General features: G+C 48.1%; 1 protein-coding gene across 5 annotated transcripts in view; it reads left to right on the top strand.

Annotated features, from left to right (window-relative positions):
* The window catches only part of sptbn1 (spectrin, beta, non-erythrocytic 1), a 369,807-nt gene that overhangs the window by 245,130 nt on the left and 107,339 nt on the right, over positions 1-17,338 (top strand). For all 5 annotated transcript variants that reach the window (XM_072507860.1, XM_072507861.1, XM_072507863.1 and 2 more), the window contains 5 exons: positions 4,799-4,879; positions 4,987-5,102; positions 6,258-6,370; positions 7,661-7,848; positions 15,268-15,385. In XM_072507860.1, coding sequence (XP_072363961.1) covers positions 4,799-4,879; positions 4,987-5,102; positions 6,258-6,370; positions 7,661-7,848; positions 15,268-15,385 — 616 coding nt within the window. The remainder of the gene's footprint in view (positions 1-4,798; positions 4,880-4,986; positions 5,103-6,257; positions 6,371-7,660; positions 7,849-15,267; positions 15,386-17,338) is intronic.

Raw genomic sequence — 17,338 nt, 5'->3', positions numbered from 1 at the left:
TGCTGTTTTTTTTTTTTTTTAATTACTTTTTTCCAATTAACTGGCAATGTAGTGTGGCCAATCCACTTACCCTGCACATGTTTGGGTTGTGGGGGCAAAACCCATGCAAACGCGAGGAGAATGTGCAAACACCACACGGGACAGTGACCGAGAGCCGGGATCGAACCTGGGAACTCGGCGCCGTAAGGCAGGAGTGCTGCCCATGAAGGAATTGCTGTTAGAAAGTTTCTTCATTAAGCTCTTGGATTTGAACAAAAAATCTGCTTTGCTTTTCCTCGCACTCTTTAAGTCTTTTATTTTTGTTGGAATGTTTCAGTTAAGGTCCAACTTAAATAACTGGGTGTTCAAAATGCAAAACCATATCTTATGCTATTTTAAAAAACATCCAAGACTTGTGTCACATAATAGTCTCCTCAATTGGAGCTATCTTACAATAATTTTTATTATTGTCACAAGTAGTCTTACATTAACACTGCAATTACTGTGACAATCCCATGGCCGCCACACTCCGACACCTGTTCAGGTACACGGAGGGAGAATTCAGAATGTCCAATTCACCTAACAAACTCGTTTTTCGGGAATTGTGGGAAGAAACCGGAGCACCCGGAGGAAACCCACGCAGATACTGGGAGAACGTGCAGACTCCGCACAGACAGTGACCCAAGCCGGGAATCAAAGCCGGGAATCAAACCCGGGACCCTGGCGCTGTGAAGCAACAGTGCTAACTACTGTGCTACTATGTCGCTTTTATAAGGCATTTCTTAAACACTTGGGTTGCAATGTTATCATTAGCACTTGGAAAAAAGTGTGAATTCAGATATTTTAACTTACTTTTGGATGAATACTTGAGTAAAGAATACCTGCTGAGTATCTAAATGGTAGATCCATCTACTTATCATGCTGATAACTTCAAGGCAAATAATTTGCAAATGATGAGGGGTTTTAGCGGCAAAGCATTAGAGACATTGTAGTCCCAGTTCTCAAGTCTTAAACACATGTTGCTCTTATTTGGAACCTGATGTTTAATCTTAGACCATAAGACATAGGAGCAGAATTAGGCCACTTGGCCCATCGAGTCTGCTCCGCCATTCAATCATGGCTGATATTTTCAAATCCCCATTCTCCTGCCTTCTCCCCATAACCCCTGATCACCTTATTAATCAAGAACCTATCTATCTCAGTCTTAAAGACACTCGGTGATTTGGCCTCCACAGCCGTCTGCGGCAATGAATTCCACAGATTCACCACCATCTGGCTGAAGAAATTCCTCCTCATCTCTGTTTTAAAGGATCGTCCCTTTAATCTGAGATGGTGTCCTCTGGTTCTAGTTTTTCCTACAAATGGAAACATCCTCTCCACGTCCACTCTATCCAGGCCTCGCAGTATCTTGTACGTTTCAATAAGATCCCCTCTCATCCTTCTAAACTCCAATGAGTACAGACCCAGAGTCCTCAAACGTTCCTCATACGACAAGTTCTTCATTCCAGGGATCATTCTTGCGAACCTCCTCCGGACCCTGTCCAAGGCCAGCACATCCTTCCTTAGATACGAGGCCCAAAACTTCTCACAATACTCCAAATGGGGTCTGACCAGAGCCTTATACAGCCTCCGAAGTACATCCCTGGTCTTGTATTCTAGCCCTCTTGACATGAATGCCAACATTGCATTTACCGCCTTAACTGCCGACTGAACCTGCACATTAACCTTAAGAGAATAGTGAACAAGGACTCCCAAGTCCCTTTGTGCTTCTGCTTTCCGAAGCATTTCCCCATTTAGAAAATAGCCTATGCCTAGATTCCTCCTTCCAAAGTGCATAACCTCACACTTTTTCACATTGTATTTCATTTGCCACTTCATTGCCCACTCTCCTAGCTTTTCCAAGTCCTTCTGCAGCCCCCTTGCTTCCTCAATACTACCTGCCCCTCTACAGATCTTTATATTATCTGCAAACTTTGCAACAGTGCCTTCTTCCAGATCGTTAATGTATATTGTAAAAGGTTGTGTTCCCAGCACGGACCCCTGAGGCACACCACTAGTCACCGGCTGCCATCCTGAAAAAGACACCTTTATCCCCACTCTTTGCCTTCTGCCAGTCAGCCAATCCTCTATCCATGCCAGGATCTTACCCTGAACACCTTGAGCTCTTAACTTATTTAACAGTCTCCTATGTGGCACCTTGTCAAAGGCCTTCTGGAAATCTAAATAAATCACGTCTACTGGTTCTCCTTTGTCTAACTTGCTTCTTACCTCCTCAAAGAACTCTGAACAGATTACTCAGACACTACCTCCCTTTGACAAAGCCGTGCTGACTCAGTCCTATTTTACCATGCACTTCCAAGTGCTTCGCTATCTCATCTTTAATAACAGACTCTAAAATCTTACCAATGACCAAAGTCAGGCTAACCGGCCTATAATGTCCTATCTTCTGCGTCCCTCCCTTCTTAAACAGTGGTGTTACATTCGTCACCTTCCAGTCCTCTGGGACCCTTCCTGCCTCCAGTGATTCCTGAAAGATCATCACTAATGCATCCACAATTCCCTCAGCTTTCTCTTTTAGGACCCTGGGGTGTAGTCCATCCGGTCCAGGTGACTTATCCACCTTCAGACCTTTCAGTTTCCCCAGAACCGTCTCCTTAGTAATGGTCACTGCACTCACCTCTGCCCCCTGGTTCTCCTGGAGCTCTGGCATCCCGCTGGTGTCCTCCACTGTGAAGACTGATGCAAAGTAACTATTCAGTTGTCTGCCATTTCTTTGTTTCCTTTTATTACTTATCCAGCCACATTTTCTCGTGGTCCAATGTCTATTTTTGCCTCTCACCTTTTATATATTGAAAAAATCTCTTCCTATCTTCCTTTATCTTACTAGCTAGCTTGCACTCGTACTTCATCTTCTCCCCCCTTATTACATTTTTAGTTGTTCTCTGCTCGCTTTTAAAGGCTTCCCAATCCTCTGGTTTCCCACTTTGTATGCTTTTTCTTTAGCCTTTATGCTGTCCTTGACATCCCTTGTCAGCCATGGATGCTTTGTCCTCCCCTTAGCATGTTTCCTCCTCCTTGGGATGAATTTCTGTTGTGCCTCCCTCATAACCCCCAAAAACTCCTGCCAATGCTGTTCCACTGTCTTCCCTGCTAGGCTCCTTCTCCAATCAACTCTGGCCAGCTCCTCCCTCATGTCTTTGTAGTTACCCTTATTTAATTGTAATACCGTTACATCTGGTTGCAGCTTCTCCCTCTCAAACTGCAGGGTAAATTATATCATATTGTGGTCACTGCTCCCTAAGGGTTCCTTCACCTTAAGTTCCCAAATCAAGTCTGCCTCATTACACATTACGAAATCCAGAATTACCTGTTTCCTAGAAGGCTCTGTCACAAGCTGCTCCAAAAAGCCACCTCTTAGACATTCCACAAATTCAATTTCTTGGGATCCACTACCAACCTGATTTTCCCAGTCCACCTGCATATTGAAGTTCCCCATGATTATTGTAATATTGCCTTTTTTACATGTCCTTTCTATCTCATGATTTATTTTCTGCCCCATATCCTGACTACTGCTAGGGGGCCTGTACATAACTCCCATCAGGGTCTTTTTACCTTTGCGATTCCTCAACTCCACCCACAGAGATTCTATGCCTTCTGATCCTATATCGCTCCTTGCTATCGATTTAACTACATTTCTTACTAACAATGCAACCCCGCCCCCTTTGCCCATCTGCCTGTCCTTTCGATAGGACATGTATCCTTGGATATTTAGATCCCAGCCCTGACCCCTTTGCAGCCACGTCTTTGTGATGCCCACAACATCATACCGGCCAATTTCAATGCGCGCAACAAGCTCATTTACCTTGTTCTGTATACTGCGCACATTTAGGTACAACACCCTCAATCCTGCATTGGCCACCACCCTTTTCACACTCTCCTCAGTCACTGTACCCTGTACTGTGGCCCTTTTTAATTTTTGACTATGGCTTCTCTGCCTTACACTTGCCCCCTTACTACCTTTTTGTTTCTGGCCCCGTTTTACTTCCCCGCCCCCCCCCCCCCCCCCCCCCCCCCCGAATTCCTACATCGGATCCCACCCTCACCAACAGCTCTAACAAACCCCCCCCCCCCCCCCCCCAAGGACATCGGTTCCAGTCCTGCCCAGGTGCAGACCGTCCGGTTTGTACTGGTCCCACCTCCCCCAGAACTGGTTCCAAAGCCTCAGGAATTTGAATCCCTCCCTCTTGCACCATCTCTCGAGCCGCGCATTCATACTTTCGATCCTGACATTCCTACTCTGACTAGCCCATGGCACTGGTAGCAATCCTGAGATTACTACCTTTTGAGGTCCTACTTTTTAGTTTAACTCCTAACTCCCTGAATTCAGCTTGTAGGACCTCATCCCGTTTTTTTATCTTGGTCTCACCCAGCACACTGTTGGTTACTCTAAACTTACAAGAGTAGCTGCATATTTGCCAAGTGTGAATTTTGATGTCGGGGATGATTCTTCTCTGGTTTAAGTTAATAATATAGTAACTGTTGCAAGTTTTCCTATTTGTCTAGCAAAACCCTAGAAAAACATATTCACCAGAGATGAGGGTTTCAGAAAATGATCGCACTGCAGTTACAATATTACCAATCGACAAGAAGATTCCCTCTGTGTAACCAAATTATAAATCTGTTTCTGAAGACTGCGTTTACAATTTTATTAAAATGGCAACGAGGAAAAGTAGCTTGTCAATTCTAACTTGTTGGACTTACTTCATTTCCACTTTTAAAAGCAGATTGAAGAAATGTTACATTTTATGTTCATCCATAGCTACCCCAATGTCAACATTCACAACTTTACCACCAGCTGGAGGGATGGCATGGCATTCAATGCTGTTATACACAAGCATAGGTATGTTGGCATTGTTAAATTCATAGAAACATTTAAATAATCACACTTTGCATCAGTTTCTAATGTGTATGTGTCCATATCTCCTCACTTTGTTGTCATTTGGTCAGACCGGACCTGATTGACTTTGACAAGCTTAAGAAGTCAAATGCACACTACAATCTTCAGAATGCTTTCAACCTTGCAGAGCAACACCTTGGGCTTACCAAGCTGCTGGACCCTGAAGGTTCGTTTTTAATGTTTCATTTTTAAATCTTTGCATGTTACTGTGTTGGAACTTTTCATCTCATGACTTTATATCATTTGTTCCTTGAAACCTAGAAACATATATTTTCAGACGGTGTATTGTCAATTCCATACTCAAAAAAAATTATCCTATTTATTTCCTGACTCCTTCCCCACCTCCACTCCCTGTATCATTTCACCCAATCTGGGGCAAAATTCTCCGGAAACGGCGCAATGTCCGCTGACTGGCGCCCAAAACGGCGCAAATCAGACGGGCATTGCGCCGCCCCAAAGGTGCGGAATGCTCCGCATCTTTGGGGGCCGAGCCCCAACCTTAAGGGGCTAGGCCGGCGCCGGACGAATTTCCGCCCTGCCAGCTGGCGGAAACGGCCTTTGGTGCCCCGCCAGCTGGCGCGGAAATGACATCTCCGGGCGGCGCATGCGCGGGAGCGTTAGCGGCCGCTGACGGCATTCCCGCGCATGCACAGTGGAGGGAGTCTCTTCTGCCTCCACCATGGTGGAGACCGTGGCGGAGGCGGAAGGGAAAGAGTGCCCCCACGGCACAGGCCCGCCCGCGGATCGGTGGGCCCCGTTCACGGGCCAGGCCACCGTGGGTGCACCCCCCGGGGCCAGATCGCCCCGCGCCCCACCCAGGACCCCGGAGCTCGCCCGCGCCGCCTTGTCCTGCCGGTAAGGTAGGTGGTTTAATTTACGCCGGCGGGACAGGCATTTTAGCGGCGGGACTTCGGCCCATCCGGGCCGGAGAATCGCGCGGGGGGGGGGCCGCCAACCAGCGCGGCGCGATTCCCACCCCCGCCGAATCTCCGGTGCCGGAGATTTCGGCAACCAGCAGGGGCGGGATTCACGCCAGCCCCCGGCGATTCTCCGACCCGGCGGGGGTCGGAGAACTACGCCCCTGATGTTCATCATAAACTTTAATTTACTTTATTGAAAAAGACATTGAAATAGCATCGGTATTATTTGATTTCTCTCACTTGCTAGCTTGAAAATACGCATTGTCATCAATAACCTAAATGTTCACTGAAATGTAACAATGCTTATCATGTAAAATTGATCATTGCCCTTGATTTACATTTTACAAGCTGTTTTGGACTCTGCTGTGCAGTTAGGTAATACTCAACGTTTTATTTGCCAGATGTCAGTGTTGATCACCCTGATGAAAAGTCAATTATTACTTATGTGGTGACATACTATCATTACTTCTCCAAAATGAAGGCCCTTGCTGTGGAAGGAAAGCGTATTGGAAAGGTATTTTTAAATTTCTTGTATTCTACTATGTTTAATTTAAGGAAAACGTCCAGTAATATCAGGAAACAATACAATGTCATTCAGCAGTGAGCTAAATAAAGCAGTCTTTGTAACACTCGGGCCAGAATTCTCCGGCCATTGGGATTCTCTGTTCCCTCCGGCAGTGCACAGGTTTCCCAATGGTTTGGGGTAGCTTCAGTGGAAATCCCATTGACAAGCGGTGGGAGGAGAGAATCCCGCCGCCAGAGAATGGTGCGCTGCCAAGAAACACACAGCTGGGGTACCAGAGAATTCAACCTCTGAAATTAAAACACATTGAAACCGTAATCCCCCCATCTCAAGTTTTTAAATATCAGTAGTCAGATTTGATCTCTGCTTTTGTTTCTGCTAATAATGCTACTGAGCCACAAGTCCAGAGATAGGATTATTTACCTTTTTTAAAATGTTTTTTATGGCAAATGCCTCACCATTCCATGATGGTTTAAAAGATAATAATTCATCAGAGGAGTTTAACACCATGCTGCCCCATCACAATCACCGTAAAAGTTCACAAATCAGTTTTTTGATCAAGTAAGTTACTCAGCCTTAAGTTGCTTTTTGTCATCTGACCACCTCGATTCTTAACTTATTCCAAGGAAGGCGGCATGGTGGCAGAGTAGTTAGCACTGCTTTCTCACAGTGCCACGGACCTGGGTTCTATCCCAATCCTGGGCAACTGTCCTTGTGGATTTTGCACATTTTCTCTGTGTGAGTCTCATCCTCACAACCCAAGGATGTGCAGGGTAGGTGGATTGGCCACACTAAATTGCCCCTTAATTGGAAACATTTTTAAAAAAAAACTTATTCCACGGTATCCATTGTAATACAATAAGCAGCACATTAAAAATATTATTTTTATACAGCACGGTAGCATTGTGGATAGCACAATCGCTTCACAGCTCCAGGGTCCCAGGTTCGATTCCGGCTTGGGTCACTGTCTGTGCAGAGTCTGCACATCCTCCCCGTGTGTGCGTGGGTTTCCTCCCACAGTCCAAAGATGTGCAGGTTAGGTGGATTGGCCATGATAAATTGCCCTGAGTGCCCAAAATTGCCCTTAGTATTGGGTGGGGGTTACTGGGTTATGGGGATAGGGTGGAGGTGTTGACCTTGGGTAGGGTGCTCTTTCCAAGAGCCGGTGCAGACTCGATGGGCCAAATGGCCTCCTTCTGCACTGTAAATTCTATGATCTATGATAAGCTGACATGCCTGAGTTTTGTTGCTATAAAGTTGTCCTGTTTCCACATGTGATAGGTGCTTGACTATGCAATTGAGACCGAGAAAATGATAGAAAAATACGAGTCCCTGGCATCTGACCTGCTGGAGTGGATTGAACAGACTATCAACATCCTGAACAATCGTAAATTTGCCAACTCACTGGTTGGTGTTCAGCAGCAGCTACAAGCATTTAACACATATCGCACAGTAGAAAAACCATCAAAGTAAGAGTGTTAAACAGTTACTAAATTGCTTGTTTAATTAGCTTCATAAGTCACTTGGGAGAACATAACGAAGAGCTAATTACGGAACACTTGCCTGACTCAGTAGCACTTAATATTACACTAGTATCATAGTGGCAAATCAATATAAGGTAACAATAAGGAAAACGCAAATGAATGCTGTTTGGCTTGGTCTTAGCTGTCCAGAACACTTCCATTTTTAAAAATGTATTCTCTACATATGGGTGACACTGAGCAGAGTTCATTTGGTTTCCATCCCTCATTGGTCTGCAAAGGTGGGTAGGGAGGAAGTCTCAGACAGCGTTGAGAACTGCTGGCCAATCAGATTGGCTGGCAGCTCTAGCAATGCAGAATTCGGTAGTGGACGCTGCCAGAACAGCAAATAGGCCCATTGGAGCATGGATGTTGGGGCCAGCTAAGTCAAGCAACTTTTGATCAGGGAGGGATTCTGAAGCCGAGGGAGTGGGGTGCCTGGGGGCTGGTTTTGGAGGGCAGGCGGGAAGGACTGAAGGCTCAAGTAACATCTTGGAGGGAGCCCATGATGTGCTTAGGGCACCCCCTGAATGATGTGCCCCCTTCCTACCTACCTTTTTTTTTTCAACTTGGGCTCAAAAATCAGACTGTCCATTCCTGTTGCCATCCATGCCAATATTATTGTGGCATGGGCAGCATAATATCCTAGTCAGCTGGCTTGATAATGAGCTCCATTGACCATTGTTTATTTAAAAATGACAGGTGGGCTCCCAATTTTGATGTCCGCCCACCTTCCATTTTGTGGAGAACAGCTCGGGGGTGTTCAGGAAAGTGGTGGGCTGAGCACCACTCTTATTTCACATAGCTCCTCCTGCGAAAACACACCTGGCAGGGGGTGGTGCGCAAAATGCAGCCCCATGAGTCTTAGTCAGGCTAATATGTAATTGGGAAACAATGGAGCTTCCAGTGTCACAGGGCTGGGAGGCACTGTAGAAGTGGGTTTTCTGCAAACCTTCCTATTGACAACATATGCTGCAGTTTGCTGGTGATGGACGGAATGGATATTAAGTCAATGGGAGGCTGATGTTCAAGCAGACTGCTCTGTTACTGAATGACATCAAGCGTCTTGAAATATCCAGTGCCTGATGGCTGGAGCTTTGAGGGGTCAGGACGCTACCACTTGTAACAAAACACTTGGGACTGGATTCTCTACCAGTGGGATTTTCCATTGCATTGGCAGTGTACACATGCCCGCTGGTTTCCTGGTGGTGTTGCGTGGCCACAGTGGGAAATCCCATTGGCAGGAGCCAGGAATGGAGAATCCCACTGCCAGCAAGGGCGCACCACCCAGGAAAACATGGCAGGCGGACTGGAGAATCCCGCCATTAATTTTTTAAATTTCTTTTAAAAAAATATATATATTTTATTCAAATTTTTCGGCCAAACAAAACAATACAAAGGTTTTCCTTTTTACAACAATAAAACAATATAAATAACAGTGACCGTTTTAACAAGTAAATAAATAATATATAAACTAAATGGCAACTGCCATAACAAAAATAATAACTCTCCAGAAATAAAATCAAACAATCCAATATACATAACCCCCCCCCCTAGGTTGCTGCTGTTACCTTCCCATTTCCTTTATCGTTCTGCGAGGTAGTCAATGAACGGTTGCCACCGCCTGGTGAACCCTTGAGCCAAACCCCTTAGTGCGAACTTTATCCGTTCTAGTTTTATAAACCCTGCCATGTCATTTATCCAGGTCTCCACGCCCGGGGGTTTGGCTTCCTTCCACATAAGCAATATCCTTCGCCGGGCTACTAGGGACGCAAAGGCCAAGACATCAGCCTCTTTCGCCTCCTGCACTCGCGGCTCTTCTGCAACCCCGAATATAGCCAACCCCCAGCCTGGCTCGACCCGGACCCCCACCACCTTCGAAAGCACCTTTGCCACCCCCACACAGAACCCCTGCAGTGCCGGGCATGACCAAAACATGTGGGTGTGGTTTGCTGGGCTTCTCGAGCATCTCCCACACCCATCCTCTACCCCGAAAAATTTACTGAGCCTTGCTCCGGTCATATGCGCCCTGTGCAAAACCTTGAATTGTATCAGGCTTAGCCTGGCGCACGAGGAAGACGAGTTTACCCGACGTAGGGCATCAGCCCACAGCCCCTCCTCAATCTCTTCCCCCAGCTCTTCTTCCCATTTCCCCTTCAGCTCATCCACCATAATCTCCCCCTCGTCCCTCATTTCCCTGTATATATCCGACACCCTACCATCCCCCCACCCATGTCCCTGAGATCACTCTATCTTGAATCTCCTGCGTCGGGAGCTGCGGGAATTCCCTCACCTGTTGCCTCGCAAAAGCCCTCAGTTGCATGTACCGAAATGCATTCCCTTGGGGCAACCCATATTTTTCCGTCAGCGCTCCCAGACTCGCAAACGTCCCGTCTACGAACAGATCTCTCAGTTGCACAACCCCAGCTCTCTGCCAAGCTCCAAATCCCCCATCTATTCTCCCCGGGACAAACCTATGATTATTTCTTATCGGGGACCCCACCGAGGCTCCCGTCCTTCCCCTATGTCGTCTCCACTGACCCCAAATTTTTAGCGTTGCCACCACCACTGGACTTGTGGTGTATTTCTTCGGGGAGAACGGCAACGGCGCCGTCGCCAGTGCTTGAAAGCTGGTTTCTTTGCAGGATGCCATCTCCAATCTCTTCCACGCCGCTCCCTCCCCTTCTCCCATCCACTTACACACCATTGAGATATTGGCGGCCCAGTAGTATTCACTTAGGCTCGGTAGTGCCAGTCCCCCCCTATCCCTGCTACGCTGCAAGAACCCCCTCCTCACTCTCGGGGTCTTCCCGGCCCACACAAAACTCATGACACTTTTCTCAATTTTCTTGAAAAAAACCTTCGTGACCATCACCGGAAGGCACTGAAACACAAAAAGGAATCTAGGGAGGACTACCATTTTGACCGCCTGCACCCTACCCACCAGTGACAGGGGCACCATGTCCCATCTCTTAAAATCCTCCTCCATCTGTTCCACCAATCTTGTTAAATTAAGCCTATGTAAGGTTCCCCAACTCCTGGCTATCTGAATCCCTAAGTACCGGAAATCTCTTGTTACCTTCCTCAGCGGTAAATCATCTATTCCCCTGCTCTGCTCCCCCAGATGCACCACAAACAACTCACTCTTCCCCATATTCAATTTGTACCCGGAAAATTCCCCAAACTCCCTGAGTGTCTGCATTATCTCAGGCATCCCCTCCACTGGGTCCGCAACATACAGCAATAAATCATCTGCATACAATGATACCCGGTGTTCTTCTCCTCCCCTGAGTACTCCCCTCCACTTCCTGGAGCCCCTCAGTGCTATGGCCAGGGGCTCAATCGCCAATGCAAACAGTAACGGAGACAGGGGACACCCCTACCTCGTCCCTCCATGAAGACGGAAGTAGTCAGACCTCTGCCTGTTCGTGACCACACTCGCCACCGGGGCCCTATACAGCAGCTGTACCCATCCAATAAACCCTTCTCCAAAACCAAATCTCCTCAGCACCTCCCACAGATAGTCCCACTCCACTCTGTCGAATGCTTTCTCGGCGTCCATCGCCACCACTATCTCCGCCTCCCCCTCTGGTGGGGGCATCATCATTACCCCTAGCAACCTCCGTATGTTCGTGTTCAGCTGTCTCCCCTTAACGAACCCAGTTTGATCCTCATGGACCACCCCCGGGACACAGTCCTCTATCCTCGTCGCCATCACCTTGGCCAGGAGCTTAGCATCTACGTTTAAAAGGGAAATGGACCTGTAGGACCCACACTGCAGCGGGTCTTTTTCCTTCTTCAAAAGGAGCGATATCGTCGCCTCCGACATAGTCGGGGGCAACTGCCCCCTTTCCCCGGCCTCATTAAAGGTTCTCGTCAAAAGCGGGGCCAGTAGGTCCATATATTTCCTGTAAAATTCCACCGGGAATCCGTCCAGTCCCGGGGCCTTCCCCGCCTGCATGCTCCCAATCCCTTTTACCACCTCCTCCATCTCAATCTGTGCTCCCAGTCCCGCCCTCTCCTGCTCCTCCACCTTCAGGAATTCCAGCTGATCCAGGAAACACATCATTCCCTCCTTCCCTTCCGGGGGCTGAGCCTTATATAACCTCTCATAGAATGCCTTGAACACCCCGTTCACTCTCTCCTCTCCCCATTCCATCTCTCCCTCCTCATCTCTCACCCCACCTATCTCCCTCGCTGCTCCCCTCTTCCTCAATTGGTGGGCCAGTAGCCGACTCGCCTTCCCTCCATACTCATACTGTACACCCTGTGCCCTCCTCCACTGTGCCTCTGCCTTACCCGTGGTCAGCAGGTCAAATTCCACATGTAACCTTTGTCTTTCCCTGTACAGTCCCTCCTCCGGTGCCTCTGCATATTGCCTGTCCACCCTCAAAAGTTTTTTCAACAATCGCTCCCTTTCTTTACCCTCTTGCTTCCCTTTATGTGCCCTTATGGATATCAGTTCCCTTCTGACCACCGCCTTCAACGCCTCCCAGACCACTCCCACCAGAACCTCTCCATTGTCATTAAGCTCCAAGTACCTTTCGATACACCCCCTCACCCTTAAGCATACCCCCTCATCCGCCAATAAGCCCATATCCATTCTCCAGAGTGGGTGCTGTTCTTTTTCCTCCCCTACCTCCAGGTCTACCCAGTGTGGAGCGTGGTCCGAAATGGCTATGGCCGTATACTCCGTCCCTGTCACCTTCGGAATCAGTGCCCTTCCCAAGACAAAAAAGTCTATCCGTGAGTATACTTTGTGAACATGGGAGAAAAATGAGAACTCCTTACTCCTAGGCCTACTAAATCTTCAGGGGTCTACCCCTCCTATCTGCTCCATGAAGTCCTTGAGCACCCTGGCCGCTGCCGGCCTCCTCCCGGTCCTGGACCTCGACCGGTCCAGCCCTGGATCAAGCACCGTATTGAAGTCTCCCCCCATTACCAACTTTCCCGCCTCCAGGTCCGGGATACGTCCCAACATACGCCTCATAAAATTTGCATCATCCCAGTTCGGGGCGTATACGTTCACCAGGACCACCGCCTCCCCTTGCAATCTGCCACTCACCATCACACATCTACCCCCACTATCCGCCACTATGGTCTTTGCCTCAAACAGTACCCGTTTCCCCACTAAGATAGCCACCCCACTATTCTTCGCATCTAAACCTGAATGAAACACCTGCCCCACCCATCCTTTACGTAGTCTGACCTGGTCTATCAGTTTCAGATGCGTCTCCTGCAACATAACCACATCTGCCTTTAATTTATTTAGGTGTGCGAGTACCCGTGCCCTTTTAATCGGCCCGTTCAGCCCTCTCACGTTCCACGTGATCAGCCGGGTTGGGGGGCTCTTTACACCCCCCCCCCCACCCCCTGTCGACTAGCCATCCCCTTTTTTAACCCGGTTCCTCACCCGGTTCCCACGTACCCGTATATCCCCCCGACGGTGCCCTCCCGCCTCGACCACCCCGTCCCATAACAGCCCCCCCTTCTCAGCAGCAGCAACCCAGTTAACCGCCCCCCCCCCGCTAGTTCCCCCTCTAGCGTAGTTGCACCCCCCATGTTGCTCCCAGAAATCAGCGAACTCTGGCTGACCTCGGCTTCCCCCCTTGTCCTCGACCCCCACTGTGCGAGGCCCCCTCCTTCCTGCGTCCCTGTTCCCGCCACAATTACCATAGCGCGGGAACAAAGCCCGCGTTTCCCACTCGGCCCCGCCCCTAATGGCCAGCGCCCACAGTTCCTCATACTCTCCCCCCCAACATGGGGAAGAGAGAAAAGTTACAGGATCACAGAATTAACAAATTGAAAAATCATCCCCTTCCCCTTCCTCGCCCCACATAATCACCCTACCACTTTGTCCCAGAAGCTCTTTCTCTCGCCAGACTATTCCAGCTTCTCGTCCACAATGAATGTCCACGCCTCTTCTGCCGTCTCAAAGTAGTGGTGCTTCCCTTGGTGTGTGACCCACAATCTCGCCGGTTGCAACATTCCAAACTGCACCTTTTTGTGAAGCACCGCCTTAGCCCGATTGAAACTTGCCCTCCTTCTTGCCACCTCCGCACTCCAATCCTGGTATACGCGGATCACCGCGTTCTCCCACCTACAGCTCCGAGTTTTCTTCGCCCATCTGAGGACCGTCTCTTTGTCATTGTAGCGGAGAAACCTCACCACTATAGCTCGAGGTATTTCTCCAGCCTTTGGTCTTCGCGCCAGAACTCGATAAGCTCCCTCCACCTCCAAAGGGCCCGTCGGGGCCTCCGATCCCATTAGCGAGTGAAGCATCGTGCTCACGTATGTCCCGACGTCCGCCCCTTCTGCGCCTTCGGGAAGACCCAGGGCTCTTAAATTCTTCCTCCTTGAATTATTCTCCAGTGCTTCCAACTTCTCCACACACCTTTTGTGCTGTGCCTCGTGCGTTTCTGCCTTCACCACCAGGCCCTGTATTTCATCTTCGTTTTCAGCAGTCTTTGCCTTCACGACCCGAAGCTCCAGCTCTTGGGTCCTCTGCTCCTCCTTTAGCCCTTCAATCGCCTGTAATATCGGGGCCAACAGCTCCTTCTTCAACTCCTTCTTCAGCTCTTCCACACAGCGCCGCAGGAACTCTTGTTGCTCCGGGCCCCATAACAAAAGGCCACCTTCCGACGCCATCTTGCTTTGAGCTTCCCTTCCTTGCTGCTGCTCCAGAGGATCCTCCGTAATCCGGCCGCTATCCTCTCCCTTTTCCATGCGTGTCCGGGGGGATTCCCTTCTGGTTTACCGCACAGTGTTTTTGGCTGTTTAAATTGCCGTTGGGGCTCCTATTAAGAGCCCAAAAGTCCGTTCCAACGGGAGCTGCCGAAACGTGCGACTTAGCTGGTCATCGCCGCACCCGGAAGTCCCGCCATTAATTTTTTATCTGCTTGATCAGTTAGTCCAATTAAATTTCCAGTCAAGTGACCAGACATTGAGGGAGTTTTGGCAATGGTGGTGTCATTTAAGGTGAAGGGCAAGTTGTTGGGCTTTTTCTTGTTGGAGATGATCATTGCCTGATATTTATGAGTGCAAATGTTACCTGCTGTTCGTTACTCAAAGCTGAATGCTATCTGATTCAATGCAAGCTTTTCACAGTACAGAAGGGCAATTCTGATTCCCCTCCCTAGCCCACAATTTTTTTTCCTTGTGATCATGAGAACCAATTCAAGCTCATTCCACATGTGCCTGGTGACATTTTCTGGATTTAACAAAACTAGTTATATCACTATTGAACTTCTTGTTTCATCTGTTGAGTTTGCCACAAAAAATTAAAATGCATACAAAATTTCCATTATTTTGCAAATAGTGTAATATATAAAATGATTTGGCTCCAGTCTAATGTTTCTTCTGATGTAGGTTTACAGAAAAAGGAAACCTGGAAGTATTGCTTTTCACCATTCAAAGCAAGATGAGAGCAAACAATCAGAAAGTGTACATGCCAAGAGAAGGCAAACTCATCTCCGATATCAACAAGGTAATCATGAAAATGTCGGTATTCTATTTTTCCCGAGAAGGAATGTGTTTAACCTCATCAGCATCCTGTGGTAGTTTCAGCTGACCCCAGGACCACATTCAACCATACAGCTAGTTGAGTTGAACTAACGTATAATTTAACCTTGGTTTCTGGATGTTGATCGAGGGGAGACTTCAGCTGAGCACATGTGCTTAAAATTATAGATTAATACAACAGAGGCTCATCAAGCCTGCACTAGTTTTTCAAAATTCAATCAAGTTAGTCCCACTCTCTCTCGTTGCATTACTACAATTTTCTCTCTATATATTTATCCAGCCTTTTTGAAGGCTGCTGTTGAATCTGTATGCACTGCCTGATTCCAATCCTAACCACTTGTGAAAAACAAATCCTCCCGTCACTTCTGATTAAATCTTAAATCTGTGCCCCCAGGTTTTTTGGCGTATGAGCCATTGGAAACAGTATCTCTTGATTTACTTTATCTGCATTCTGCAGTAATTTTAGCCACCTCTACTAAATCTCCTGTAGCCTTCACTGCTCTAAGAAGAGCAACCTGAGCAATTTGTCATCCCTGGAATCATTTGCATCCTTTCCAAATCCTTCATGTCCTTCCAAACGTGTGGGTATCCAGATTTGACACAATTTTCCAGCTAGCACTGAACATAGGTTGAGCATAGCTTTCTGGTTTTTGAATCCAAGCTCCGATGATCCCATATCCTTTATTAGCTGCTTTGTTAACCTGTCCTGCCACGCTCAGCAATTTGTGCACAAGTAGTCCCAGGTCTCTCTCTCTCTCTTTGCAACCCCTTTAAAATTGTACCAGTTAGCATGTACTAAATAGTATCTTATAATGGATATCATCAACCAGAGGCAAGCTGAATATGCGAAAAGATCAAGAATAGATCAGGGAGTGGGATTTTATGGGGGTGGGATAGAGATCACCTCCCCCTGGACCCAACAATCACTCTGCACCTTGCTGATGTCAAATCTAGCTGCTCCATGCAGCTTTAATACACAAGAGGCAGCCTTAATTAGTGCAGAGTAGGACTTCCATCCCTCAGGGACGGAAAATCCCAACCTAGAGTCTGAGCAGTGCCAGAAAATAGTAGTGGCAACTCAGGAGACCTCGGGGACTAGAAATAGTCCGCATGAAAAAATGAAGGTGTCTACTGAACTTCAGATAAGTCCAGAAATTTTGGGCGGGCATGACTGGGAGACCCCAGTAAGGGGATGGGGTTGGGGGTTCAGGTTAAAGTGGCTATGGGGTGTGGGTGGGGATTGAGGTCAGAGTTGCTGGGGGAGGGTGGGGCTTGAGGTTATAGTAGGGGGGGGGGGGGGGGGGGTGTTGGAGAGGGAAGAGACAAAGGGACATCTTGGGGATGGAGGCGATGCCCCCAATGACCACAAGGGATCCCCTCCCAAAGGAGGCAATCCCTGCTTGACAGCTGCCTGCAAAGTCTTAGCTGCTGGGCTGCTTGCCTTGCACCCGCTTTCCTTCGCAGGCTGAAAAATTGTGGCGGAGGTAGCTTGAGGCACGTCAATGGCAGTGAATTTCTACTTGAGTGTCTCAATAGACCCATGGGTGGGTAGGCTTCCTACTATGAAGGACAGACTAGGGATGGGAATGAAGGTCGTGGGACGGCCACCTGCTTCATTTTACCTATAAATATGATGGTGGTGAGACTGGGGAGTGTAAAATTCATCCCCAAGGGTAGCATTGGAGAGTCATTTCTTTGAATGTTTGCATTTTCTTTTTCATCTGTGGCTGTTTGACATTATATTGCAAATTGTGCATGTTGTCCACTCTCTGTGTGCTCCGACCCCTTCAATCCATCAACCCCTTAAAATACTGCTAGAGCCCATCTCCGTTACCATCTCAAAACCATCAGATCCTGGATCTCTATTCCAGTGCTTCCACAACAGTCTTGTTATAATTGGATGAGGTGGCCAGAAATG

Source organism: Scyliorhinus torazame, chromosome 1, assembly GCF_047496885.1.
Source record: "Scyliorhinus torazame isolate Kashiwa2021f chromosome 1, sScyTor2.1, whole genome shotgun sequence".
Taxonomy (NCBI): Eukaryota; Metazoa; Chordata; class Chondrichthyes; order Carcharhiniformes; family Scyliorhinidae; genus Scyliorhinus; species Scyliorhinus torazame.
Note: the sequence above shows the minus strand (reverse complement) of the source record. Positions and strands in the feature narration are given on the sequence as shown.